The sequence below is a fragment of the Danio rerio genome, chromosome 12 (genome assembly GCF_049306965.1).
Source record: "Danio rerio strain Tuebingen ecotype United States chromosome 12, GRCz12tu, whole genome shotgun sequence".
In the NCBI taxonomy this organism is placed as follows: domain Eukaryota; kingdom Metazoa; phylum Chordata; class Actinopteri; order Cypriniformes; family Danionidae; genus Danio; species Danio rerio.
In genome coordinates this window covers 37,563,069-37,590,496 of record NC_133187.1, presented here as the reverse complement: position 1 = coordinate 37,590,496, position 27,428 = coordinate 37,563,069, and the positions used below count along the sequence as shown (strand labels likewise).

Below are 27,428 nucleotides of genomic sequence, written 5' to 3'. Positions count from 1 at the left end.
GGCAGAGCGAGAGGGGAGCCCGAGCTTGGTGGATCTCAGAACTCCCCCGCTGCTGTAGCTAAGGGAACACAAGGGTTAGATAAATGCTTGGTTTTTATGTATATTGAATGTCTTTGGATGGTGGGAGGAAACCGGAGCACCCGGGGAAAACCCACGCGGACACGGGGAGAACATACAAACTCCTTACAGAAACATCCACCGGTCCTAGGGGGCCAGGGCCGGCGGTGTTCTTGCTGTGGGGCTCGCAGTGCTAACCACTGGGCCACCGTGTCGCCCAGTCAGAGGTAAAGGAGGAGGAAAAGGGGAGGAGGGGGGTTTCTTCCAAACGAAAATAAAGTGAATTGAAAACTGTGGTTATTTATAGTAGCTTAGGTCTCGAATGATTGGAAGTTACTGATTAGCAAATTCGAGACCAGCCGTGATAAATCATAAGCACGTGATCCTCTCGAAATTAGTTTATGAATAAACTTCACTTTAAATGTATTAAATAATAAAATACATTTGTTATAACATCTTACTATTCCCAATGGAATTTGTAAGCGATTAAGCAAGCTGTGATCAGTAGAAATGTTCTGATCTCGATACTTGAACATGATGTCATATCCTGCCTTTGCATGTAGACTGCTTGTGCTTTTGTGCTAATGGATCAGACATGACTGTGTCTTTTTCACTTGTTAATGACAGCACTACAGTGCGGGATGTTCTTTTTTATTTAATGACCCATACACAAGACCTCTTTTCTTCTTTTATTTAATTTTCTTTCAGTGTCTGAGTCATGAAGATTAAATCTACATGTACAGTTCATGTACAATCCACGCACTATGGCTGAACCCTGAGGTCCAGCGAGTGCACTTACACAACTGTCCATGTAGCAACAACTCTCCAGAGATAAGTGCAAAAATGTATCATTATATTGTCAGGCAAAACTTAAACGTATATGCATTTGTGTTCAAAACTGCCCATAAACGGTCTGAATATACACTCTTAAAAGTAATAGTTTCTGTAGTGATGGCAATCATGAACTGTTTTGGTTCCTAATGACCAGTTTAGTTTTTAACTATTTTTCTCTAAGTGTGAAGATTATTTAAATCATTTAGAGCAGCGTTTTCAACTGTAAAGAACATTCTATGGAATAAAAAGTTTCTATGGATGGTAAAGAGCCCCTACATTATTATCTGTTCTTGAAAATTGCCTTTCATGCAGTGTGTAACACAGCAATAAGTAAAAACATCCAGCTTAGGTTTAAATCTGAAAGTGTTTAAAAAATCAACTTTTTTAAAACAAAAAACTCGCCCCAGAGTCGTTTAAATGAGTCGTCGTTCATACAGATCTTTTGCCTGTTTGTATCAATGTCAACACAAAACAATGAAGTGCCGGATTTGGTAAAACGTGAACGCACCTTTCCCTTCAAACGCTAGCAGAGTGTGTGTGGGACTCATCATGACTGAATATATAAGCGTTCTAGTGATTAATGCAGAAATTTACCCTGCAACTGGGGATTCTTCAGCTGAGAAGGATCAGAAAAGACTATTGCATTATGGGACTTTTTCAGAGCTTGAAAGAAACTTTATCAGTACAGAGTTCATGGATCAGTTTCTTCCTCCATTTCACAATTATTTGTTTTCTCTAGCTTGCAAAATACGTATTTAATTGTTACTTGTAATCGCTCCATGCGACTTGTACTGTATCTGGTTAACCCTCTATATTCACATATTGCCTCTAAAACCATGCATGCAACTTTCTTTACGAATTCAAACACGTTTGTGAACTCGCGATCCTCTGCCATTTGTAGTTGGTTTGGCCACCGTCAGCTGTTTCTATACTCGTTGGGCGGTCAAGTTTCTGAATTAGCTACTGAATTAATACTAATTGTGTGTCATTGTTATTACTTATGATTAAGAATAAAGCAATATGCTGGTGTTTAACTTCATTGCTTTAATGCACTCCTTCATTGGGGTCACACATATACTCTGCACTCTGGCTACTTCAAAATTATTGAAAAGCTGTGGTGGGTATTTCTCTTTGTCTCGCGCTGAATGTAGTCGACCAATCGCAATAGACTGAGTCATCAGAACAATCAGTGCAGATTAGCATCATGCTAAGAAGGGGCTTGGGAACAAATGAATCACTAGACAAATCATACAGGAGTCATTGGATAATTAGGTAAAAATAAATGCAGATTATAAGACAATGAAAGTGTTTTTTTGACCTTGTATGCATATCAGCATGTTGTTAGAGACCCCCAAAACCAAATTATGACCGTTTTAATGCATAATAAGGGCTCTTTGAAGGTTATATGTGGAACCATCAATGCCAACCAAGAACATTTATTTTTAAGAGTGAACAAGGGTTTCAAATGCTGACAGAAATTCACTCTCATTTACAGAGCAATGTATGAAACCCAGTGTTTTATCTGTCAGCTTTGATGGCTGCAGTACAGCATGAAGTAATAGAGGTTCACCTATGATTTATTTGAACTATATTTGCACGATCAGACATGTAAAAAAAAATCAACATCTTTATTTACAGTACAATCGCACAGTGGTCCAGGTCACAGACTGCACGATTAGCACTGACATTAAATACCTCTTACAAAGTCGCTGACATAATCATAGTCGATTATAGCCACTCATTAAATATCTGTCATGTTAAAATCACAGCGCTCACACTAGAGTTGGTAAACGGCTAGTTAACTACTGCAGCATGTCATAGTTTGACTCGGATCAAAAGTCTGATTCATTTGAGAATTTCTGCACTACATGCATTTAGTTTAGTACCCAAGGGGAATACAGATGTAGACACACATACACGTGCAAAATGATAGAATGTGGGTCTATATCCTACACTACTGCAGGCTGAAATCATAAATGACATTCCAGCTCAAATCAATCTGCCTGCCCTCCGCATGGCCTCATTTCAACACATGCTGAATATGAATGCAGGATACGATTGCAGGGCAACATCATTTCTCTGCATTATGATTCCTCAAGGAAATAAAGACACAAATGAGTGCATTAGATTGGTCATGGTATTAATACTGGAACCGTTTCTGTGGGGAGAGGCCTGTGTTTCTCTCTAGCAAGCAGAGGGAACTGGAAAAGCAGTGTTTCTTAAACAAACTATGCTATTGTGTTTAACATTCTCCATTTTGATTCTCAAACAAACATTTTCCCCTTCATAGTTTGCATTGTTTTCCTATAAAAATTTGATATTAATTGTCAAATTAATTGAAATCATGAAAGTAGATATAACAAATGTAGATAAAATTATCCAGAGGTCAGTACCAGAACATGGGATTGCACAGAAAAAGCTCAAATATATCACATATTTTAGATAAAACTGTTGGAACTTGTGTTTGAGTAAATGAAACTGCACTATTTATTCAAGCACAACTTTTTCAAAGACTTTTTATGAATTAATATTCACAGACACCATATCTGATCAGGTGTACAGTAGTGCTTTTTATGATAAATTTGCTAAACTATGACGTTTTCCATTATTACTGTTTTTTTTTCTTTTTTTTGTGAACATTTTTTTAATGACTGGATTCTACAATTAACTAGCAATGGGAAGATATATTTTATATATATATATATATATATATATATATATATATATATATATATATATATATATATATATATATATATATATATATTGTGTGTGGATTGTCTGGTAATTGTACAATTAATATTATACGGACATTAAAATGATAATTTGTTTAAATAAACTGATACTATCAGTGATTTTACTCATGACAGTATAATGTAGAGTAAATATATTTTTTTGAAAATGACAAAGATCGCATTTTAATGTTATTAGAATTTTTTAAATATTTATTTTACTTTTATTATCATGTAAGCAAAAAAATGATGGTAAAATTGACCATTAACCGATATGCTTCAACTATAATTGCATGTCATGGAGTGTATGAAAGGTATTCTCCACGGCTTGCAGAAGTGAGTTTCACAGTGTTTTGTTCATGCCATCTCTGAAAGCAGTGTGACGCACAGCGGGGACCATGAGCCCTACATGTAAAATTCATCCACGGTTCATACTGAGCTGCTAAATGGAATGAGCACACATACACCTATAAATAATTGACAAAAGCTATTACAGGAGGAAAAAAACTTACTTTCATTGGAAAAAATTTAATAAATCTGATGAGAGTAGCCACGCGTAGAGAACCATGGGAAGGCTTTACGCACACAGCATGTTTTTTTTAGCTTTCATAACAACTAAACTATATATAAATAAATAAATAAAAATCCAGGAGAGTATCTGGGGTATACAGGCTAAAGCCAGAGATGTTTTGACTTACAGATTTTTCATGTCCTGAAGGCTTCGGCTAAACCAATACTCAGAATGTGATTTCTATCTGTTTTCTAAATGCACTTCTCTCTTTAGAGCTGCAATAAACTTTTGGCCTTCGATCACAAGTCATGAAAATAAGTGCATAAATGTTTTAAAGTTTAATCTTGGCGCCGAATATGTTGAGGTCTCAGAGGGCCAAAACAATTGCAGTGCTGAAAGTAGAGTTTTCATTTATTTATATATTTCATATGTGTGTTTGTTTATTTATTTTATTATTCTTATTCTTATAAGGAGACTTATAAATTGGAAATTATAAATTTTTCTAGATGTTAAATGGATGGTTTTGTGTTTGAGCAAAAATTCTGCGAAATACAGATTTTTTTTTTTTAATGTCTGCATTAACAGCATAAAATGGCAATTGTTAAAAACTAAAAGATAGAATGTTTTCAGATATTTATATACATTTTTAGAAACAATAGAAATTAGGGCTGCACAATATATCGTTTCAGCATCGCAAGATATGGATGATAAGTTGAATTGATTTTGCTGTGTATTTTTTTTACATTTTAAATCTACAAAAGGATAAAGCATGCACTGTTTATTTTACATTTACTTTTGCTTTGTTGTGTTCCACTATGCTTGTAGTTTGTTCATTACATTTTATGCATGATTCACTGCCTTACAGAATCATCCCAATCAATCAAAATGAACACATTTAATAACACTTTAGGGACCAATTCTCACTATTAACCAGTTGCTTATTAGCATGCGTTTTGATGAGATACTGGCTGCTTTTAAGTACTTATAATCTACATATTCTATATGATCTTATTCTACATCCCTAACCAATACCTAAACTACCTTCATTCATTCATTTTCTTTTCAGCTTAATCCCTTTATTAATTTGGGGTTCACCACAGCGTAATGAACCGCCAACTTATGTTTCACACAGCGGATGCCCTTCCAGCAGCAACTCATCACTGGAAAACACCCATATACACTCAATCACACACACTACGGACAATTTAGCTTACCCAATTCGCCTATAGCGCATGTCATTGGAATTTGAACACAGGGAGAACATGCAAACTCCACACAGAAATGCCAGCTGAGGCTAGAATCAGCGACCTTTTTTGCTGTGAGGCGATCGTGCAACCCACAGAGCCACCGTGTCAACCCTAAACTACATTAATACATATTAATAAGGAGCAAATTAGGAGTTTATTGAAGCAAAAGTCATATTAAAGGATTTGCTAGCGAGAATTAAACCTTTAAATGAAGTGTGACTATAGGTTCTTTCCAAATTGGTGCTATTCAATCATTTAATGAAGTTGTATAGATACAGTATATCGCAGAAAAATAAAATATCACATCGTCCGACTTGTCCAATATTGTGCAGCCCTAATACAAATGTTTTACCTTAAGAAGATTTAGGAAATCAATGTTTGGTTGAATAACCCTGATTTTCAGTCGCAACAATTAAAACTGTTAAAATCCTGCTTTAATTTGTGATTTTTGTTTGGTAAAAATGTTAACAGACCTCAGTAGAATAAAACAATTACTCAAACTTTATTAACTAGTGAAATTCTGGTGTGCTAAATTAGAGTTTAGAAGAATTTTCCTTTTCTGTCATCACATTTCAATTCAACTTCATGTTTCTCTTTTTGAACATGAACTCAAACAGAAACAAAGGTAAAGTCTAGGATGGATACACGGCCGGCCGAAAGTGCAATATGCAGATCATAATAGCTGCATTTTTTATGACATTGTATTACAAAAATGTATATTTCTACAGTACTGTGCTAGTTGGGTTTAGGGTTGGGGTGGGGCAGCCATTAAAAAAGACAATTTACTGGGTAATTTAATAGATAACATAAATAATACTCGGTACAAATACAGTTTTTACATAGACGCTAATAAAATACAATAAATTGGAAATTTTGTAAATAAAATGAATAATTATCATTAACTTCCAGCCACAAACTTAACTGATCTAGCAACAACCGGAAACAAATTCCTAACTTTAGAATTTATCCCCACTCTTGATGCATAGAAACGAATTGCCTTTGATGTTTAGCTCACTGTAATCCTCCTCCAGTTTTTGTTAGAATCTGGAACAGGAAGTTTGCTTTATAGAGGTCGCTTACTTCATTTCAAGAACCCACTCACATTTCTGCTATACACCTGTGGAGTGTTTAATAAGGAAGCGAAGCCCACAGCATTTATGCAACATTGTGTGTTATGAGGAGCACACCTACAGCTAATGGCATGAAGTGACCTGGGGTCAGCCCACAGTACAACACTCCCACTTCCCCCTGACCCACACCTGCTCAAAACAAGCCGTTCAACCCCCGTACAGTGAGGCCTCGATGAACAAAAGCACAAGGACACCGCTCACAATCAAACCCACACAAAGCAAATACAATATTGTATGGCAGGACTTCAGCCAAACAGAGTGGGATTTTCTCTAACACCTAAACAGACTTAAACTACAATCTATGTCTTCTGTTTTCACAGTTTAATGTCTGATTCAGTGCAAAGCAGGAGCATGAAAAGAGCAACAGCATATCAATCAGCAAAAATACACCTTTGACAAGAAAGAACATGATGAAAACATTTTTAAACCTTGTAGATCTACAATGTGTGGAAAATTCATTCTCATTAGGATTTGAAAATGCCCCTGCAAACTATAATACGGTGTATGGTTATTTTGAATAAACAAGTTGAACAATATTTTCGGCATTCAAACAAAACTTTCAACTTTCTCACTTCTGTGTTCTCAAATCTATATGTGAGCTGTTAAAAGACAAAGGCGATTTATAGGGATTATTACTAGAAACAGATGCATTATAGCATATATTGCATCCTAATGGTGCATTCACACCAGACACGGATGAAGCATCAAGCACAAGTGATTTACATATTAAGTCAATGCAAAGATGCGAATAGACATCCTGCAGCGTGATTTGCGCGAATGACATGGTTCCCTTGTATGAAGTGGTGCAAGTTGCTTCACTCGAGTGGAAAAGTCTGGAACTTAGCGGACATTTGTGTCTGATTAATCAATCAGGAGCTTGCTCTTGTAGGGGCATGATTATGACGTAGCACCTACAGTGGGTGTCCCGAGGGGAAATTCTCCTGGCGACACCAGTCTTAATTGTCTGAAATTCTAAAACTTACTGAAATATTGTGTTGTAGGTCTTACGTCATTCTAAACAGGTCTTAATTTTGCATTGTCCAATTAAAGCTACCTAATTGGGCCAACATTCATCCAATCAACAACAATACATCTCAGTAAAACCTTATTTTTTATATTTAAGTTTTTATCGCAAAGAGATACAATTCATAACAGCAGTTCACAACATTCCCCATTAAATTGCCTGGGGAAAGACAACTAAAAACAATTATATGATTTCTCATGATAATACAGGGCCATTAGGGAAAAATGCTTAATGTTTAACCCTATATAAGTCTCAAATTAAATTCTTAATTGTCTTAAGGGTCTTAAAAAGTCTTAAATGTGACTTGATGAAGCCTGTAGAAACCCTGAAACAGCTCATTAAACTGGGCTCGACTCAGTCAAAATCACAGCTGAAAGCTTACAACATCCAGGTACAGTTTCTAGAGGAGTTTATGAACTCACAGAGCTGAGTGCACCTCTGGAAGAATCTAGAGGACTCAGACAAGGCACCGATCAAATCTACACTGTTTTTTAGCCTTCCTAAAGCACATAAAGCACAGCTACCCTCTTAATAAAATCCATGTTAGCTATTTAGCAACAAGTCAGTGGACAAACAAAAGCCCTGGCCATGATGTGAATCTGCATCTATTGTGAAGCGAATTTGACAGACAAATGAAGATAATTTGATGCGCAAATGAAGCTAGTAAACTCAAAATGTTCACGTGTCTACGCGTGAATAGTGCAATTTATTCGCGCAAAACTCGTCTGGTGTGAACACAGCATTACAGGAAATCTCAGTTAGATGCTACAGATTTCATATACACCACAAACAAATTCTTTGTCCAAGTTCTAGAACTTTCTAAAGCACTGCCGAACTCATTTGGACATTTATTTTAGTATGATATTTATTAAGAGTAGATTGACAAAGCGATTTTTAAAGGAATATTTCATCCAAAAATAAATCTTTTACTCAACCTCATGTCATTGCAAATCTTTATGACCATAATCCATGGAGTGAAGAGGACTTTCCATGCAGACATAATTAACAGGACAAGCTCATTTGGTAGATTTTAGATCTTCTGAAGCCATATAATAAAGATTTTTATGAAAAACTGTAGGTCTTCAGCAAGAAAAGTGAACAATTCTGTTGTTGAAAACAGAAAGGTAGGTTGTGCAGGTTTGGATTGACACATTGAAAATGAATGACAGAATTAATCCATAACTAATCCAACGAAAAAGAAGTAGAGCGCTGACTCACCTGCATCTCCTTGTCTCCATATTTGGAGGGGTTCTTGCTGCCCTGACTCTTCCTGCGCAGTTTCTTCAGCTCGGCCTGGCATTTCTCCAGACTTTCTCCTTTACTTTTGTGTTCCATCTGATATTTCTTCAGAGCTGCCTGCCAGACGACACAACACAGCTCTCATCTCAATCAGCGGCTAACAATATCCAAATGGACAAGACGAGGAATTTAATGGTTGCATTTTAAATAAATTTATCAAGCTTCCATCCCAAAAAGACCTCAAGTGGACGAATGCCAACTAGAATGGGATGAGATTGGCCTCTTTATTGTAGCATGCATTATACTGTTATTCTCAGGACATCCTGAGGTTTAAAAGTTAATAATAAATGCTCATCTTGAATTGACTGTTTCTTAGCAATGCTTAACCCAGAATTTAAAAGACCTGAAGGTTTCACATGTTCATTACTAATGGGAACTTGGCTGAGTTGGTCCAATCAGCTCTTTCATTGTCCTCAATGCATCTTCCTGCTCCTGGGATTCATTGTGTTTCAGACCATGCCTCTTTGTTTCCACCAGTCTTCCCTGCCAAAGCCTTCTGCTACATTTGACTGAGGTTTTTTTCCTGTCCTTACTATGTGTGGGAGCGCAGTTAATTATTTTTGTCAACGCAGAAAACGAGTGACCAAATTAATGTGCTTTTGATTTCTTGCCAAGAAGCTGAGGGTCAAACTGATGCATTTACACACAAGCCTGTCGAAGACCCCAGTATAAGAAGACTTTTTTAATCTGTGTAGCTGAAAGCCTTGTTTCAGATGCACTGCTGATCTTTCATGCATATAAACTGATTTCTTTCAAGTGAAAAAAACACACTTTTCTTCACACAGGAGAAAAGACAAGGCTTTTAGAAGACATTGGTGTTAATAGCAGTAATGCTCTTGCTTTCATTACATGCACTAAACTCAATTATTGGGTTTAAAAGAGATGTTATTTGGGGGTGGATTAGACCAATTTACTGAAATATAGAGAATAAGAAATGAGACATAGACACAGTGCTTGACTGTGTTTGGTAAAAAGACAATCTTGAGGGAATTTAATATTTTTTAATGACCTAAAGTAAAACATGCTGTTTACAAACTGACGCTTTACATCTTTATTATTGTTCTTATGGTAGCTAAAGTTTGTTAATAAATTTATAACGTGCATCATATGTTACTTATTTGAAAAATATATATGGTTAATTATCTTTAATTAATGTTTTGCTCTCTTCACATTCACCAGTGTCTACTTTAAACACTTCAGTGCTCATGAAATGGTGATAGCAGGCCTACTTAAACTCAGTTAAACATAGGCCTAGTACTTTTCACATCTCAATTAAAGATTCGTTCACAAAAAGGATGATAACTATAAAGGTAAATTTATAAAATAAAACAACAGTAGAGTCCAAATTAATTTAAAACTATACTTTATAGCACCTATGAAAGTATGCAATGAGAGCATTTTCTTTTTGGCTTAGTCCCTTTATTAATCTGGGGTCGCCACAGCGGAATGAACCGCCAACTTATCCAGCACATGTTTTACGCAGCAGATGCCCTTCCAGATGCAACCCATCACTGGGAAACATTCACACACACACACTTTGGACAATTTAGCTTACTCAATTTACCTGTACAGCATGTCTTGTGGACTTATGGGGGAAAACTGCAGCACTCAGAAGAAACCCATGTCAACGCGGGGAGAACATGCAAACTCCACACAGAAACTCTGACCCAACCGAGGCTCAAACCAGCAATCTTCTTGCTGTGAGGCGACCACATCGCCAGCAAAAGAATTTCCCATACATATTCACACGCAGATTTTCTGTTTAGCCAAGATGGTAAGTGCTTTTGTGTCTTTATATACTTACATTTAAATAGCGAACATCCAACTCCACTTTTTTCTCCAGTTCTGTGAGTAGTTCATTATGGAATGATTTCAGCTGAAAATCACAGTAGAACAATACAGTTTATATCAAATACACATCAAAACTACATAGCAATTTTACTCATGCAACTGAATACTAGTGGTATAACAGATCACAAATCTCACGCTTCAGATCACATTGTGGCTTTTAATCACAGATCGGACCATTTTTCAGATTAGCTAAAAAGGGGAGAAGACAAATGTAATTTGCTTTCCATTTATTACAAAAACAGCACTGCAAGTGTTCTTGGTTTTAACACACCGAACTCTAACATAATAATTTGTACAGCCTATATTTATTTTTAGTCTTATTTTCAAAAAATGATTTAATTTTTCACTCACAAATCTTCATGTTTCGTTGCTAGATGGATAATTTTTGAAGAATTATTCAGTGGCATATTTTTGAGGGCTGGTTGTCGCCACCTATTGGTTAAATAATGTAACTGCTAGCTACAACTTTCAACTTTTAACTGTTGTTAAATGCATAACATCATTGGTTTTATTAAAACCAATGGGTTAGGGTTATAGTATTAAAGCTATAAACTGTTATCCCAGTACTTCTGTGTTATTTGACTGTTAGTAACTTTATAACTCAAAAGACTGAAACTCTTTCTTGATTTTCATGTCTTCATATATGAATGCAGCAATTCAAAGGATTAATAAACAAATGCAAATCATTGGTAGTTGGCTAGCGGTTAGTGCGTCGACATATAGCACCCAAGTGCTCGTGGCGACCTGAGTTCGATTTCCAGCTCAAGGTAATTTGCCGATCCATTAAATGCAAATCACCATCATTTATAATTTATGTTGCGTGGGTGTTGAGATCCCGATCTTTTAACGTTCTTTAATGATCTGTAAACAAGTAGTGAAAGAAAACACCTTTAATGAAACTCACCACATCCCGAATAACCTACAACAGCTTCCATTATCATTACAATTTACAGGAAAGCCTAAATGCTTTTATACTTTCTATTTGAATGACGCGAGAGGCGATCTCACTGTGATCGTTACAAATTTAGGATTAATCTACCAGTAAAAAAGAAACGTATTAATCCGCGGACCACGTGTGCTCCGAAGCGTGGGTTGTGATCCGTACAAATCACAGATCAACCGTCATCCGTTACACCCCTAATGACCAATAAAAACACTAAAAAGCAAGAGACAAAAGAGCCTAAAGAACCAAAAGAGACATTTTTAGCACTCTTATCCTTTCAGATATGGCTTGTTTAACTTCTGCAGCTGTGTCACACAGAACAGGAAAGTCTGTGTACTGTATTTACACGTGACTGTGGTCTATTGTCCTCCATGTATATACGGAAGCAGTCGATGTGACATTTTGAGACACCACTCCCTTCCATTTCCTTACCCCAGGGGCTAATGGGCTCTTTTAGATACGACCTGATCGACTCAGTCATGTTGTGAGAAAACGTAATGAGAAAATGTGAGCCTATGAGGCAACATGATGTTCATCACATTAATGACACTCACCATGTCCTCTAGCTGCATCTGAATCTGTCTGTGAACCTCCGCCATCTGAAAAAGCACATCCCCTTAAGAGAAAGACAAAGAAGAAATAATTAAATTGTCATTACAATTATTTTGCACTACGCAGCTAGACAAAGGTGCACTGAAGAGAAAAAGGGGGAAGAGAGAGAAGAGTAAAAATAAACACCAACAATCAAGCTACAAAAGGCAATAAATAAATTCAAATCCACAAAATATTAAACCAAGTTGTTTAATAAAAGAAAACAAATGAAAGATCACACTGAAATATAATATGGACTAAAATATGCTTTTGTGAAGATGCATACCAAATGAAATAAATCAAAAATATTAATGGAAAACGGTGCAAGCATGTTTAATAAACATGAAAAGCAAAAAATGATAAAAAAGATGAAAAAAATATTCATGGAAAATGTTAGCATACATTTTTCATATCAACGTATCATTCTGTGGCACAAGATTGAACAAAGGAAACGAATAAAGAGAGAAGAGGTGAATCATGCAGCCGTTTGAGGCATGTGTGCTGTGTTTAGTCGGGGTACCTACATGCTGCCTCTTCTGATTAGGCAATGCATTGTAAAAAAAGGAACAAAAGACCTAGTTTGAGCAGGAACAAAAGTACAGAAAACCTTAAGACAGAGTGAAAAGGAGAACGAGTGAGAGGGTGAATGAGTCAAACCTCCCCTAACACTAAATGCATAAATAACACAGGCCAGAGGGCTGCCCTAGAATCATCAACACAGATTCACAGCAGTGTTTTCTACAATGCCACAGTGAAAATAGAAGGCATTCAAAAATCATTAAAAATAAGATGTTGATAATGAGTTTTGACACCCATGTTTAGACTAATAATTTTACATTTTAATTATCAGCATTTATTATGAATTACCTGTTGAATTTCTTTATTGTAATATTTGTTATTATTGTTATTACACTTTGTCATTGTAAAACATTCTAAGTAATAAAATGCAAATACACTTTCAATTTTCATGAACACATAATCAGCATATTAATGTCAAGAATGTAGAGATCACTAACAATCAAAGTGATAAATTCATCATTGCATCCAATGCAGGCTCATTCTGAATACGTACCACTATATACATTTCTGGAGAGCGCCAAAAACGGCCCAAGAGCTACGCTTTTTTGCAGTTTCGGTTTTTGTGAATGCACCAGAGGCCGCTGTGTTCGCTTTTAAGATCTCAAATTTCTCTTGTGAGTGCCACTCATGCCTACTGTTCTCGTGTAAATCCATCAGAGGCTGACCAATCGACTGACCCACCCTCCTCCTTCCCTAAACTCAATGTTTTCAAAACCACAAATTGTTCCGCCCACCCACCTCCATAAACCCAATCGACAGTGTTTTCAAAAGCAATCTAGAAAAAGAAAAGGCCTATATATATATATATATATATATATATATATATATATATATATATATATATATATATATATATATATATATATATATATATATTTATTTTTTTTTTTTTTTTTACCATGTTTTTAGATCTTACCACATTCTCAGCCTGTTATTTACTTTTTTGGATTGAGTTTGTGTCCCACCCCTTTCTGGAACCATTCTTTGTCAGACTCAAACCCTGTCATTGCGGTCAATTTCGCTCATTGATACAAGTCTGCCAACGTACGCGGCGAGCCACCGGACAAACTGGTAACAGCAGAAAAGCCGTCCACACGTAGGTAAGCGCGAAAAGAAAAGGCATCATACCATCCCATATTGTTCATTTTAAAGGTGAAACGCACCCATGTGTACCTCAGGCTACATAATTTATGATCTCCATAAATGTATAAAGGGATACATTTTTAGAATTAGCATATGTTTATTGCATCATATAAATAATTTTTTTAAATATATAAAGAAAAAAGTTAGTTTAATCTGCAATCGTATCTCACTGGTCAATCTGTGCTTTTAAAAATACTATTGGTTTAGGGATGGAGGAGGGTGGGTCAGTCGATCGGTAAGTCGACAGCGACCTCTGGTGGATTTATGCGAAAACAGCAGGCATGAGTAGCACTCGCGAGAGAAATTTGAGATCTCAAAAAGTGAACACAGCAGCCTCCGGTGGATTCTTAAAAACAAAAACTGCATAAAACGTAGCTCCTTGGACATATTGGGCGGTTTTCAGAAATGTATATAGAGGTACGTTTTCAGAATAAGCCTGGGTGGTTTTGTTTAGTGTACAGTTAGAATTTCTGCAGAAGGTTTAAGCACAAACACTTGGCTGCTGAAATTTTGCTTATCTCTGTGTTTTTCTGATGCACAAATCAAGGGCAAGTGCCATCAAAGCACACAAGTGTTTTTTGATGCTTTAAAAGCTCAAACTGTCTGCTGGCATCTTTGAGTGCGATAGTAAAGGTTTAAGTCATATTAAGTTATCAAAGCAGCCATAAAAATAAGACTTCCATTCATTACATTAGTCAGTCAATGCACATGTCCACAGGGACAGACATAATAGTAGAGTGCTGAGACAACTTTCTTCCATCCATCCATCCATCAAACTCCTCTCTAACTCTGCATTAACCAGGTTAGAACTGGCTCTATACAATAATGAAATATAACACACACACAGTATGTAACACAGAGGGCAGTGTCACTCATAGACACTTTGGAAAGACATACAAAACACTTCTACAGTAAAAGAACAATGACAGACATTCGCGTACATCCAATGGGCATGACGTCTCTCTACCTCCTGGACTGCCAGTGGATGCAAATCATTCCTGTTTATGAATCATACCTCATATTGTGGAGCTATATAACTAAATATTAAATGCCTTCAATGAAATCAATACAGATGCCTTCTAAATCTGAGCTAGAGTTTCATAAAGCGTGACCTGCTGTCTTTGAATCGGCCATCCCTGACCCAGGATAACTGCATCAGTACATATCTAATCAAGACTTCCTCTTAAGCCCTGCCTTCTGAGAAATACAGGGACAGTCCAGTTGATAGTGTTGTTTCAGTTCAAGGTCAGCAGAGGCCATGCAACCAGTAACATCCATCCAAACAGAGAGATTATTAAGGGTGGATATGCACACGCACATTACACATGTGCTGATACCTGAATTCAGCCAATGTTTCTGGCACAGAGATTTGCGGGAACGAGGGAGCAGATATGAATTAAATTTTTTTGTAAGGTCGAGAATGAAAAATTGCGGTTGTTATCTAGTAGATAGCTGGCTAAATATTAAGGATGAATTTATGTGATTTGCAAAAATAAAAATGGAAGATAAAGTTAATGAAGTTGTTACTGGTAATGTGTCATCATAATTTTGTAGTTTAGGTTTTCATTTTATTTGGGGCTACCTGTTGCTTAATGTTGAATCCAAATGTTGTGTAAATTAAGTACAAGATATGTTTTTCGCTCTCAATAATGCAGTTTTGACTGGATGCAATGTGTTTTTTAGAAAAATATGTTTTGTGAATTATTTTTTAATTCTTATTAGAAATAAGCAAGGTTAATATTTAGTATATTGATACATTGAGTCATTTGCCAAGTCTGCTGTCACATCTGAGCACAGTTTAAGACATTGACATCTCTTCTGAAAGTCTACATGTATGTACATCTGAGCAGGTTTTTCTCAGGGCTAACTTGGTGTCTTGTCCTTATCTGGGTTCAAAAACAACACGCAACAAATAACCCACAGTGCAAACCTCTCATCTGTATCTTTAATCTTCACCAGCACACGTAACCTCTGTTAAAATGTAGTTCTGTCATTCCAAGTTCATAATAGACCAAAAGGTGATGATAATAGTTAAACATGGCAGTTTGTTCATGTTTTAGGCTGTTAAAAAATATTTGCTCCTTTGTTTTTTCCAGCTTCTCCTTTTTTTCATGGGTCACTCTCACGTTTGTCCGTGTCTGAAAGGATCAGATGTCATAAGCACTTCAATAATCACACGCACGTTATTATCATCTGCTCAAGAAGTTATGAGCTCATGTGGATGTGGTGAGTTTCAATAAAGGTGTTTTCTTTCACTACTTGTTTACAGATCATTAAAGAATGTTAAAAGATCGGGATCTCAACACCCACGCAACATAAATTATAAATGCTCATATGAGCTCTCTCAAGAAACTGAAACCACTTGCGCTTCAGACAGCCTTGTAAACAACTACATTGCACAGGGTAGATTCTGCTCTTCTTCTTGGCTTTGTGGCTGTTTATCAAGACGACGGCAAGATTTGTTTGAGCTCGGGTCGACCATGGCTTGTTATTATATGTATATTATTACGGTGTAATGTCTCAGCTGTGTATTTAAAAATGGCGCTTCCTTTGTTTTCATTCTCCTGGCTTGTGCACGAGTGAGTGATGTTTCTGTGTAAATTTCGCTGCCCGTCTGGCTCCGCCTTTTGGTACCCTTTTGTTGTGCTAGGTACCCTTTTGAAAGCATCTGTTTTGTGAGAAGTGCTTCTCATACGATTTGTGAATGACCCGTACAGCTTTACTTTGACATGTCTTCGAGCAAGAATGACGTCGAATGAAACTTTCTGTCATACAGCATGCCCACCAAAAGGGTACTATTGGTTTATTAGTGAATGTATTTACTAACATTAACTAAGTATGAATAACCTTGTAAAGCATTTATTAATCATAGTTCAACATTAACTAATGCATTATTAAAGTCCAAAGTTGTGCTTGTTAATATGAGTTACGTAAATCAAAGTGAGCTAACATGAACTAATATGAACTAACATTATTTTAACTTAAATAACTTTAACTAGCGTTAATAAAGTTGAATAAATACCATAATAAATGTATTACTAATAGTTTGTTCATGTTAGTAAATACATTAAAGAGCCCATATTATGGGTTTTTGAAAATTCCCCTCCATGTAGTGTGTAACAGCTCTAAGTGAAGTGAAGTATCCAGCTAAGGCTTAAATCTGTAAGAGTACAGTGTTTAAATCGATTGATTCATCTATAAAAGAGTCGACTCGTAGTGCTTCAAACGAGTCGCCTTGATACCGAGTCATTAGGTGTTTCGCTATGACGTACGAACGAAACCAAGTTATTCACGTGCACGCGCAAACCCGGGAGATTTCAAACCTGAGGCCCCGCCCTCTGACGCAGTAACGCAGACACACACACACACCCACAAACACACGCACACAAACATGCCGGTCGATTGAAGTCACACTGGATATTATCGAGCCTCTACCCAAAGATGAAACCTCAGCATTATAACCAAGCAGTTGGAAACTTCTGCAAACTACATGCTACAAAGAATACTTCATCGGCGTTTGTTAAAGGAAGGATCAGTAAAGAGTAACTTACTGATGGACGTCAGGATGGGTTTCTTCCTCTATTTCTCAAGTGTAAGTACGTGCGATTAAAGTTGTTGCCTCGTTGACTCTAGCTTGCAAATGTATTTAGTTGTGGTTTATTACTTGTAACCGCGTGTACTGTATCAGGTTACCTGGCTATATTCTCTTATCGCGTGCAAAGTCACGCGATGCATGCTGCTTTGTTTACGGAGCTCCGTGGACGAGGGTAGTGTGTGTGCGCGCGCGCGTTGTTGCCCGGAGGTCTGTGTGTGTTTTTGTGTTTGTGTGCGCGGACAATGGCAATGTGTGTGTGTGTGTGTGTGTGTGTGTGTGTGTGTGTGTGTGTTTGTGTCTGTGAAAAGAGCAGAGTGAGACAAGCTTGGATATCTCCTCAACAGTTTTTGGAGTTTTTGCTCAATAAAATAGTTAATCGTCTGAATTTTCAAGTCCATCGACTGAATATACATTGACCCACTGGCAGCTAAAATCCACGCCTACACTATCGAGCGTGTATGAACTGTGATTACTTTTATATTGCTGATTAGCTGTTGTGCATTTTACTCTCTGACTGAAGGCAGTCGACCAATCGCAACAGGCTGTCATTGGTCCAATCAGCGCAGATTAGATTCGCGCTAAGGAGGGGTTTGGGAACAAATGAATCACTGGACGATTCATACGGGAGTCGCTGGGATAATTAGGTAAAAATAAATGCAGATTATGAGACCATGAAAGTGTTTTTTGACCTTGCATGCATATTAGACTGTTGTTGGAGACCCTTACAACCAAGATATGACCCTATTTCATGTATAATATGGGCTCTTTAACTAACCTTACCTAATGGACCATTATTTTAAAGTGATCACAACACTTTGTATGCATTTTGGCTGTTCATTTACAACACAAGTGTCAAACTCAGTTCCAAAAAGGCCGCAGCTCTGCACAGTTTAGTTCCAATCCTAATTAAACACACCTGATCAAACTAATTGAGTCCTTCAGGCTTGTTTGAAACCTACAGGTAAGTGTGTTGGAGCAGGGTTGGAACTAAACTGTGTAGGGCTTCGACCCTCCAGGAATTGAGTTTGACACCCCTGATTTACAACATAACGGCATTTTGGTCGATGTAAAAATGCAACTTTTAAATACAGATTTTTTAAATACACAAATTTTAGTAATTTCATTTTCACGAGTGACATTATGCACATGAGCATTACATATTCGATCTATAAGCATGCATACAGTATACTGTAAGTAGTTCTAGACAACAAAAACAACAACATCAGACTACTCAGTATGTGGTCATGTATGTACAGTAGTGTTGCTTTACAAAGTGACATTGCTGGTTGCTGGCCTGATATCCATAATATAGAATTTTAGTTATTTATGTGGACACTGTGTATAACTTTTTTAAAAACCTGAGATATTAAGACATAATTTGACATGTTTATTTTCTACTGGCATTCATCATCTTTTATGTAATTTAAAGACCCCTCCACTGCAGACCGTTCCCTGACCTCCCCCTACCCTGTTGTCCCCCATCCAGATATCTGGTCTGCGGGTCGACACACACTCTCATTTCCTGTGTAAGTCAGCACAATAGTGTGACACACTCCCCATCCTCATCCTTCCCACCCCCTCCGTCCCTCTGCTGCAATTCAGGCGCGCTCGGCAGGGCTCTAAGCTGCTTACCAGTAATCAGCACGGATCACAACATCTGCAGCTTTCAAAGACTTAAACATATTGTTGTCTGCTCTTAAAGGGCCAAATCAATTAGGGTACAGTCTGAAAAAAAATGCTGTGGCATCTAGCACCCAGCCTTGAAAAATAATTAGTAAAGACATCTTGGCTTGCTTGAGGAAAAAAATACATATTAGTAAATGATTTTAATAAAGCACTGAGGACTTAGTATGGAGTAAATACAAAAAAGATAAAGAGCTTAAAATGAGAATGACTTTTGATTTGCAGCACACAAGTCAACATGAAACGGCTTTCGCAAAATCTCTTTTTGCTAAATCATGGTTTTCTGTGGAGTTTAATACATAATGGAAAAAGACACCATTGCCATAAGAGAAAAATCCATGCCCATCACTTTACTCTGTTCTCTTTATGGCCAAAGGTTACCTTAATTACATTTACATTTAGTCATTTAGCAGACGCTTTTAAAATAAAGAAACTAATTAGACTACAATACAGTGGTGATTTAACTTAAACAAGGGAACAAATTAGTAGAATGTGGCCAGGATTTAACTAAAATGAAAGAACTAATTAGTGCAATGTTGTCACTTTATAACTAAAAAGAAGAAACAAATTAAAACATGGCCAAGCATGAGTACAATTAAGTAAAACATGGCCACGCATCAACTAAAATTATAAATTAGTTCCCAAGATTTAACTAAAGGTACATTTACACAACAACTGTATATTAAAATATGATGAATTCAATTCATCTTTATTTCTATAGTGCTTTGACACAATGTACATTGTAAAAGTACGACAGAAGTAAAGATGAATTGAATTGAATTCAAGAGTTCCCTCTTAGATATGGTTGGCGTTAATAGTAGGTTTGGCGTGCTGTCCTGGGAGAGAACCCTGAGCTTGGCTTCCACCCGGTCAATAAGCATATAAGGGGATCTGAGATCAGGTAGGTCCCATAAGTTCCCATAAGGAGGAGATGGGGTGGAGGGGGGGATTCTTCCAAAACAAAGATAGAGCAGTAGGGAAAAATCAATCCATTTATTGTAAGCTTGGATCAATCTGATTGGATTATTACTGATTACAGATGAGCAGCCAGTCGTGCTCAATCATATCATGTGCTCCTCTTGAAAAGAGTTTAGGAAACTTCACTTAAAAACCTGATTCTATGCAGTGATCTGTACAGTACCTCATGGCCCGTTTCCATTGAGTGGTATGGTATGGTTCGGTACACTTTTATGGCCGTTTCCACTGTCAAAAGTACCAAAAAGTCAACCGTACCGTACAACAAAAGAGGGCCAAAAGGTGGAGCAAGACATGCAGCTGAACGTCATTGGTTTACAGTGATACGTTACTAGCGTGTGCATAAGCCAGGAGAATGAAAACAAAGGAAGTGCCATTTTTCAATACACAGCTGAGACATTACACTGTGATAATGTATACAATAATAATGAGCCATGGTCGACCTGAGCTTAAACAAAACCTTGTCGTCGTCTTGATAAACAGCCACAAAGCCAAGAAGAAGAGCAGAATCTATCATCTGGCTCGTTGTTTACAAGGCTGTCTCAAGCATGAGCAGTTTAACTTTCTTGAAAGAGCTCGTGTGCGCGCCTGTATTTGAAATAATAACTTTATGAGCTGATGATAATAATGTGCATGTGATATTGAAATGCTTTTGACATCCTTTCAGAAATAGACAAACACAAGAGTGAAGCGTGAAAAAACAAAGGAGAAGCCGGAAAAAACAAAGGAGCAAATGATTCTTTCAGCAACCTAAAAGATGTTTAACTATTATCATCACCTTTTGGACTATTATGAACTCAGAATGACGGAATTACTCTCTAACAGAGGTTACATGGGCTAAAGATACAGATGAGAGGTTTGCACTGACTGTGGGCTATATGTTTTTGAACCCAAATAAGGACTAAATTTATGCTGAGTGTAATTTTTCTGTAATTAGGAACATATCTGAGACCGTAAGGGTCTGTATGTGTTCATGTACAGTATGTTGCATTTATTTATTTATTTATTTATTTTAATTTATTTTTTTTAAATCGCAGACGTTACGGTAGGCTATTTTATTGATCTGCAGTTATAATCAAATAATGTTCATAGAAAGGTTAGTAATGAAATTTTCTATCGTACACCACACCCACCATTGGTACCCTTTTGGCAGTGAAAACGCAAGCCTGATAAAAGTGACCCGTACCGACCCATACTCTACAATACCTTACCACTCAGTGGAAACGGGCCATTAGAAAGCAAAAAATGAAATACCAGAATACAAAAAATATGTAGTTTAGTTAAAAAAAATCAAAGGCCCTAAAAGCAAGATTTTATGACACTGTGGAGTCTCAGCGGGTCGACCTAACCTTCCAGAGAAAGATGAGCCTAATAATGCACTCTCATCAAACACAGAGCCAGTGAGAAAGAGAGAGAGCTATGTAGAAAACCTCTCACTTTCTTCTTTTATTTTCCATTTTGTTCTCTTGACTCTTATTAATCTAACTCAGTTCATCAACAGTAGTTGTTCTCAAATGATTTCAGTCTTTCTGATAATAGTAATACTGGGAAAATTAGACAGCACTCAATCTATATAAAAAACTTTGAACCAACTTTTGAATCAAAATCTGCTCTTCTGAATCCTCTGATAGGCTGAATTTCTTTTAACGCTGCAGTGCATAACTCTGTCTTTTTCCCTGCTCTTACATTTTGGTTTATATCTACAGAAAATCAAACAAAACAATTCAATTGATCCACACACTTCAATATAATTGTCCACTCGTATTTGACTGTAAAACCCAGTGACCCAAAATGAAATTTGTAAATGCCTCATTGAGAGCGAAACCCCAAGGCCTTAATCATTTTTTTGCGGTCATTACTTTGTGGCTCAGGACCGTATACATAACTATTAGAAAGCAGCTGATGAGGTCATAATGGAGATTGATTACTGCAGCAGAACAGATATAAGGGAGGGAGGCGGGTGTGGGGGGGTGCAGGTTGGATGTGCTGGGCAGCCAAATTCATTTGTTGATGATGAAATATAATTTACACTGTTATCACTGTCCATGACAATTGATTTTCATTGGACCAGCAGGATCTTCAGCTCATGAAGATCAAGAAATATTACTGTTCCCAAATTGTGCTGCCTACTATCTATTACCTATAGGCAGTTTAAGTAAAATATAACCAAAGTAATAAGTTGTGTCCCAAATGAGACATTATGCACTTTACTGTCTAGACATGAACTGGGTACTTTTTGTCTGCCATTTTATTAATGAAAACTACTCCAACATTAGGGCTGCACAATATATTAATTCAGTATTAATAACGCAATGTGCACATCTGCAATAGTTATGGGTAAAACAAAGACAATGTGGGTCAGGTAGTGGAAACAGTAGGCTACAATTCAATTCATTATAAATTAATTATTTAATAACAACCATCACGATGCCAACAATGCCATTGTCCATCGCAAAGTTTCACATTAGACATCATCCAATGCCAAATTGGTCAACATCGCCATGAATGTATACTACACAAGTAGGGCATGGAATTCCAATGGAGCCAAGCATTACGATTTTGCTAAGCTAACAACATGAAAGTAAAAACATGTGGGAAGGACAGATACTGAGTAAAGCCTTTTATGCTGCAACAGCCAGGTGCTGGAATTAAACCCCCATTCATTTTCTTCAGATAGAATTTTGAATGTTTTACCAATAGCCGATAAACCTTTAAAGAAATAATTGTTATGAGCTCTGCTTATAATGCTTAAAGTAATTGTATGTGTTTGCATTAACTCCACAATTGCAAAATAAATATTTAGCTCCGCCCACTGCCATAAGAGAATGCAAATGATGTAAGTTTTTTTACACTTTTCCTTTGTTCTCAAAATTACCTAAATGTGCGTGTACGATTGGCATATTAAACTTAAAGTACATTTTCTTTTAATATACAATCAACAGCTTGACTAGTTTTTGATTATATAATGTAAACAATTGTTGCCTGCTTTACATATAATTCCAATCACAGCTGGTTGGTTTTGTTCTTATAATGCTTTAACAAAGACTTTTTAAATCCCTGTATGGAAAAAAATGAATACTTCATAAATCAACACTGCTTAAAATATGAGCGAAGCTAATTCACCTTATGTCTTCCAAAAAAGAGAGATATTAAAGTAGGCAAATATGCCCCTTACTTATAATCCCTTAAATTGCTATCTAAGTAGGTAGCTCACAAAGACTTACATTACTAGTCGATTATGAAAGAGCTACAAAAATGTAAATGCAATATTCATGAGCGAAACCTTCTCTACAGCCCGACTCATTAATTTGTCTACCTGTGAGAGGATGAAATGCTCTTTAAGAAATGTGTTCTCCCAGGGCTGCTCTGGTAAAACAGCGGTGGATTCATTGCCAGGCGACTCTACTGTTTGTGATGGCATCTGTAGCAGCAATTATCAGCTCTGTGATGCTTTCCTCAAAGGTGATGGAGCCATTTGCCATTTTTTATAAACGTGTGCTTGTTTGTGTGTAAGGAAAGACACTCAGAGGGTGAGACGATGACTTTCAGTGAGGTGAGGAAACACTCAAACCCTGTTATGACAGTACCAATTCCACCTACTTGGAGTGAAAATGAAACTATGTCTCTGCCAACCTGCTGCTGCGCTCCCAACATCAGGACGGAGTCAATCACATAGTAAAGTGCTATTTCTTCACTTCCTGTGGAGAGTATTTGCACTGTTCTTGTTGAATGTTTTTCTTGTATTTTATACTATTTTATTCAATTTGGTTTATTGCATGTACATCATGTAAGGAAGGACACTACTTATTTTCATTCATTCATTTCATCTGCTTTTCCGGGGGTTAGGTCACGAGAGCAGCAGTCTCTTCCTCCAGCTCTCGAGGCATTCCCAGGCCAGCCAAGAGACATAGTCCCTCCAGTGTTCTGGGTCTTCCCCGAGGCCTCCTCCCGGTGGGACATGCCTGGAATACCTCTATTAGGTAGGTGTCCAGGAGGCATCCAAAACAGATGCTTGAGCCCGCTCAGCTGACTTCTCTCAATGTGAAGAAGCAGCAGCTCTGCTCCGAACCCCTCCCGGGTGACAGAGCTCCTTACCCTATCAAAAACATCCGAATCACATGAGGCTTTAGCATCAACCCTTGACAGAGGGCGTGTCTGAAGTTGGGGCTGATGTGAGCGTCATAGCAGCGTCAGCCAATGAAATTAGTCTGGAATCGGCTACTGTCTGAGCTGGTGTATTTGCATACAGTGATCTGATCGGTTGACGCTTCCGTTGGCGCTTGAAAAGTTGAAAAAGTCCCAACATTTGCAGTGGGCAATGCCACTGAAGCAGCGTTAACAGACACATAATTCAGTTCAGCAATAGCATTGACGCTGACGCCCTGTGTGAATGGGCCATAAGGGTGCGCCCTGCCACACTGTAAAGGAAATTCATTTCGGCCACTTGTATCCAAGATCTTGTCCTTTCGGTCATGACCCAATGCTCATGAGCATAGGTAAGAGTAAGAATGTAGATTGACCAGTAAATCGAGAGCTTCGCCTTTTGGCTCAGCTCCTTCTTTACCACAATGGTCTGGCACATCGACTGCAATACTGCTGCCACTGCACTAATCCACCTGTCAGTCTCATGTTCCATCCTTCCCTCAATCACTTCACACTACTTATTTTAATTTATATTAGTTCTTCTTAGACTTCAATTGGTCATTATTCAGCAATGGTTAGAAAAGTCTAATATTTCAGCAGAAATGTCACATTTTCCTCAATCCAAGTTTATTAAAGGACAGATTTAGCTTTCAGGCCATTTTCCAAACATTAAATCCATTGTTAAAGTAGCAACAATTCTATATCTGGACTGCAAATCTAATCTAAGACATATTTTGAGGGATTTGTTTGAACAGCTTATCAAAAATGAGACCGGATGTGTTGCCGAAGCATTTCAGTTTGCACCAAGATTTGCCAGCATTAATTATTCAAACGCCCCAGAGTTATTTTGTGACTAAAGCGACAGCGAGATGCTTGCAGATGCAACTAATTGTGTTTGGTGAGCGAACACAGTTGCTTTTCTGCAAATATTTATGCTCAAGCAAGAAAATCCAGGATTTAGGCTAATTATCAGCATAAGGGTCTTTAATTTGATGGAAACCTCCCAAAGCTGAAACGACAAACGTGAGAATGCGACGACCTGCTGGTATCTCACAGGCATGACGACTGATAGCCATATTTGGGCAGGGGGAACAGGAAGCTGTTTAGTATTCCACGCACTCGTGCAGCAATGAAGAGGCAGACAGGGGAAGCTGTTTTTGGAAACACTGACATCACCGAGGAGGCTTTCTGGGACTCTAAATCCACAGCACGGGCCGCGTTCACATTACTCTTGCTCTCTCATTCTCTCTCTCTCTAGCGGAACTTCTCCTGTTAAGGCAAGGGTTTCATCTATTTATAGCTCACGGCTCGCTCTCTCTCCTCCTGCATCGGTGCGTGGGCTGACTGCGATACGCACAAGTGCTGCATTGAAGAATCACCACGCAGCGAGAGATCACGAGTTATTCAGAGTTGAGGATGCAATGAAGAGGAAGATAACGCCACTTAATGAAATCTCACCATTATCCGCTACCCTGACAGCAAAGCTCTTGCAACCATATAAAAGAATTTCATGCATTTCGATTACTTCTGCTCAGTCAGTTGTGTAACTGTGACTGATCGCTATCTGAAAACTTCTGGCTGACATCATTATCTGTGCTAATGAACAGTTCAGTTTACACTTAATATTGATGGGCTAATTTTGCGCAAAAGCTAAAATTTACTTTGCAAAATGAACACCCATGGCTTTTAATGATGCATTGAGATCTTTCAAAGCAAAATGATGATTTTTTACAAAATAACTGAACGTTATTTCCAAAGTTTTGACCTTTAGTCTACAGCCCTAGGCAGACTGGGTAATCTGCTTATTAGGGGTGTGAACCTACACTGGCCTCACATTTCGGTTCGGTTAGGTTACGATTATCATGCCATCAATTCCGTTCAATTTGATATCTCAATGCATCACAGTGCATTGACGATGCTTTCCATACACAGTTTCATATTTTACTTCACAGCACAAGAATTCCTGTATTAAAATGTATCATTTATAAATACATTTTCTGTGTATTTGTAATACAAGTTTGTCCTTTAATTTAAGTCAGATATTTGCACTGTACCTTTAATTTTACCTGCTCAAAGAAAACTTTTTGAACGTACGGTATCAAACAAAACTCAAAAAATACAATCACAGAAATAAATAAACAAACGTAAATATTATCCCTGCTTATTAGCTTGCTTTTTAAGCGCTGTAGAGTGAGTTCTTACACCATATGATTGGTCTCATGCTCAACAGAAAAGGCTGCGATTGGCTCTAACGCTCTGGCACTGTTCACCGAGTGACGCAGCGATCACAGCTGATCCATGATAGACGTGGTGGAGAAAACTCGCTCTGCAGACATGCTTGAGTCTGGATCCACAAGTTTGCTTTAACAGCCGAGAGGAGAGGAAACATGCAGAGCTTCTGCATTTTTAAGTAGTTGGGGCATTTTAGTTACTCATAATCGGCTCCCTCCCAATAGTAAACTACTGTAACATAGCCCATATGAGATAAATGACGTCAGTAGGTAGTAACCAGTTAGGATCTATTACTGATACCTAATTTTCTTCGTCTGTGCACCGAAAAAAACTTAATTTTTACACCCTTTTTTTCTGCAAACTGGTTCATGACAATTCTTTTCTGGTTCACATAACCAATTCACCACTTTACTTAGTAACGTAATATTATGCAAATATATTGCTAAAATATCCAAAAATTAGGGCTGCACAATATATCACCAGATCTGCAATGTCAAACTGGGATTATAATTAACCAGAAAACACAGAGAACATGCGATTTGTGTAGTAATCGCAAAGTTTACCTTTACTCTAATAATATGAAAGACTTTTGTTTGGATGAGTTTTTTTAATGCCTGTGACTTTAGATTTCAAGTGAATTTAAACCATTTGGGCTCAAGAAATAATAAAGTTTGTCACTTTAATGAAGATTTATTGTTTAATTATTTCATGCAACAGAATAAAGACTGTTCAGTGTTATTTTACATTTGTTTATTGAATATCTATTATTCAATACTTTTAAAGTCTAACCGAAAACCATTAAGCATTGTTTATTTTTATTGTTTAATGTATCACAAATATATATATATATATATACAAC

The 27,428-nt window shown here is 37.3% G+C and overlaps 1 protein-coding gene across 49 annotated transcripts in view; it reads right to left on the bottom strand.

The window, feature by feature from the left end:
* baiap2b (BAR/IMD domain containing adaptor protein 2b) overlaps positions 1-27,428 on the bottom strand; it is an 88,611-nt gene that overhangs the window by 31,049 nt on the left and 30,134 nt on the right. For 41 of the 49 annotated variants that reach the window (XM_073918742.1, XM_073918757.1, XM_073918715.1 and 38 more), the window contains 3 exons: positions 12,183-12,244; positions 10,639-10,710; positions 8,754-8,891 (listed from right to left, as the gene is read on the bottom strand). In XM_073918742.1, coding sequence (XP_073774843.1) covers positions 8,754-8,891; positions 10,639-10,710; positions 12,183-12,227 — 255 coding nt within the window. In that variant the 5' untranslated portion in view covers positions 12,228-12,244. Of the gene's footprint in view, positions 1-8,753; positions 8,892-10,638; positions 10,711-12,182; positions 12,245-12,743; positions 12,847-27,428 lie in introns of those variants that run through there. The other 8 variants (XM_073918744.1, XM_073918749.1, XM_073918736.1 and 5 more) reach the window with 3 other exon arrangements.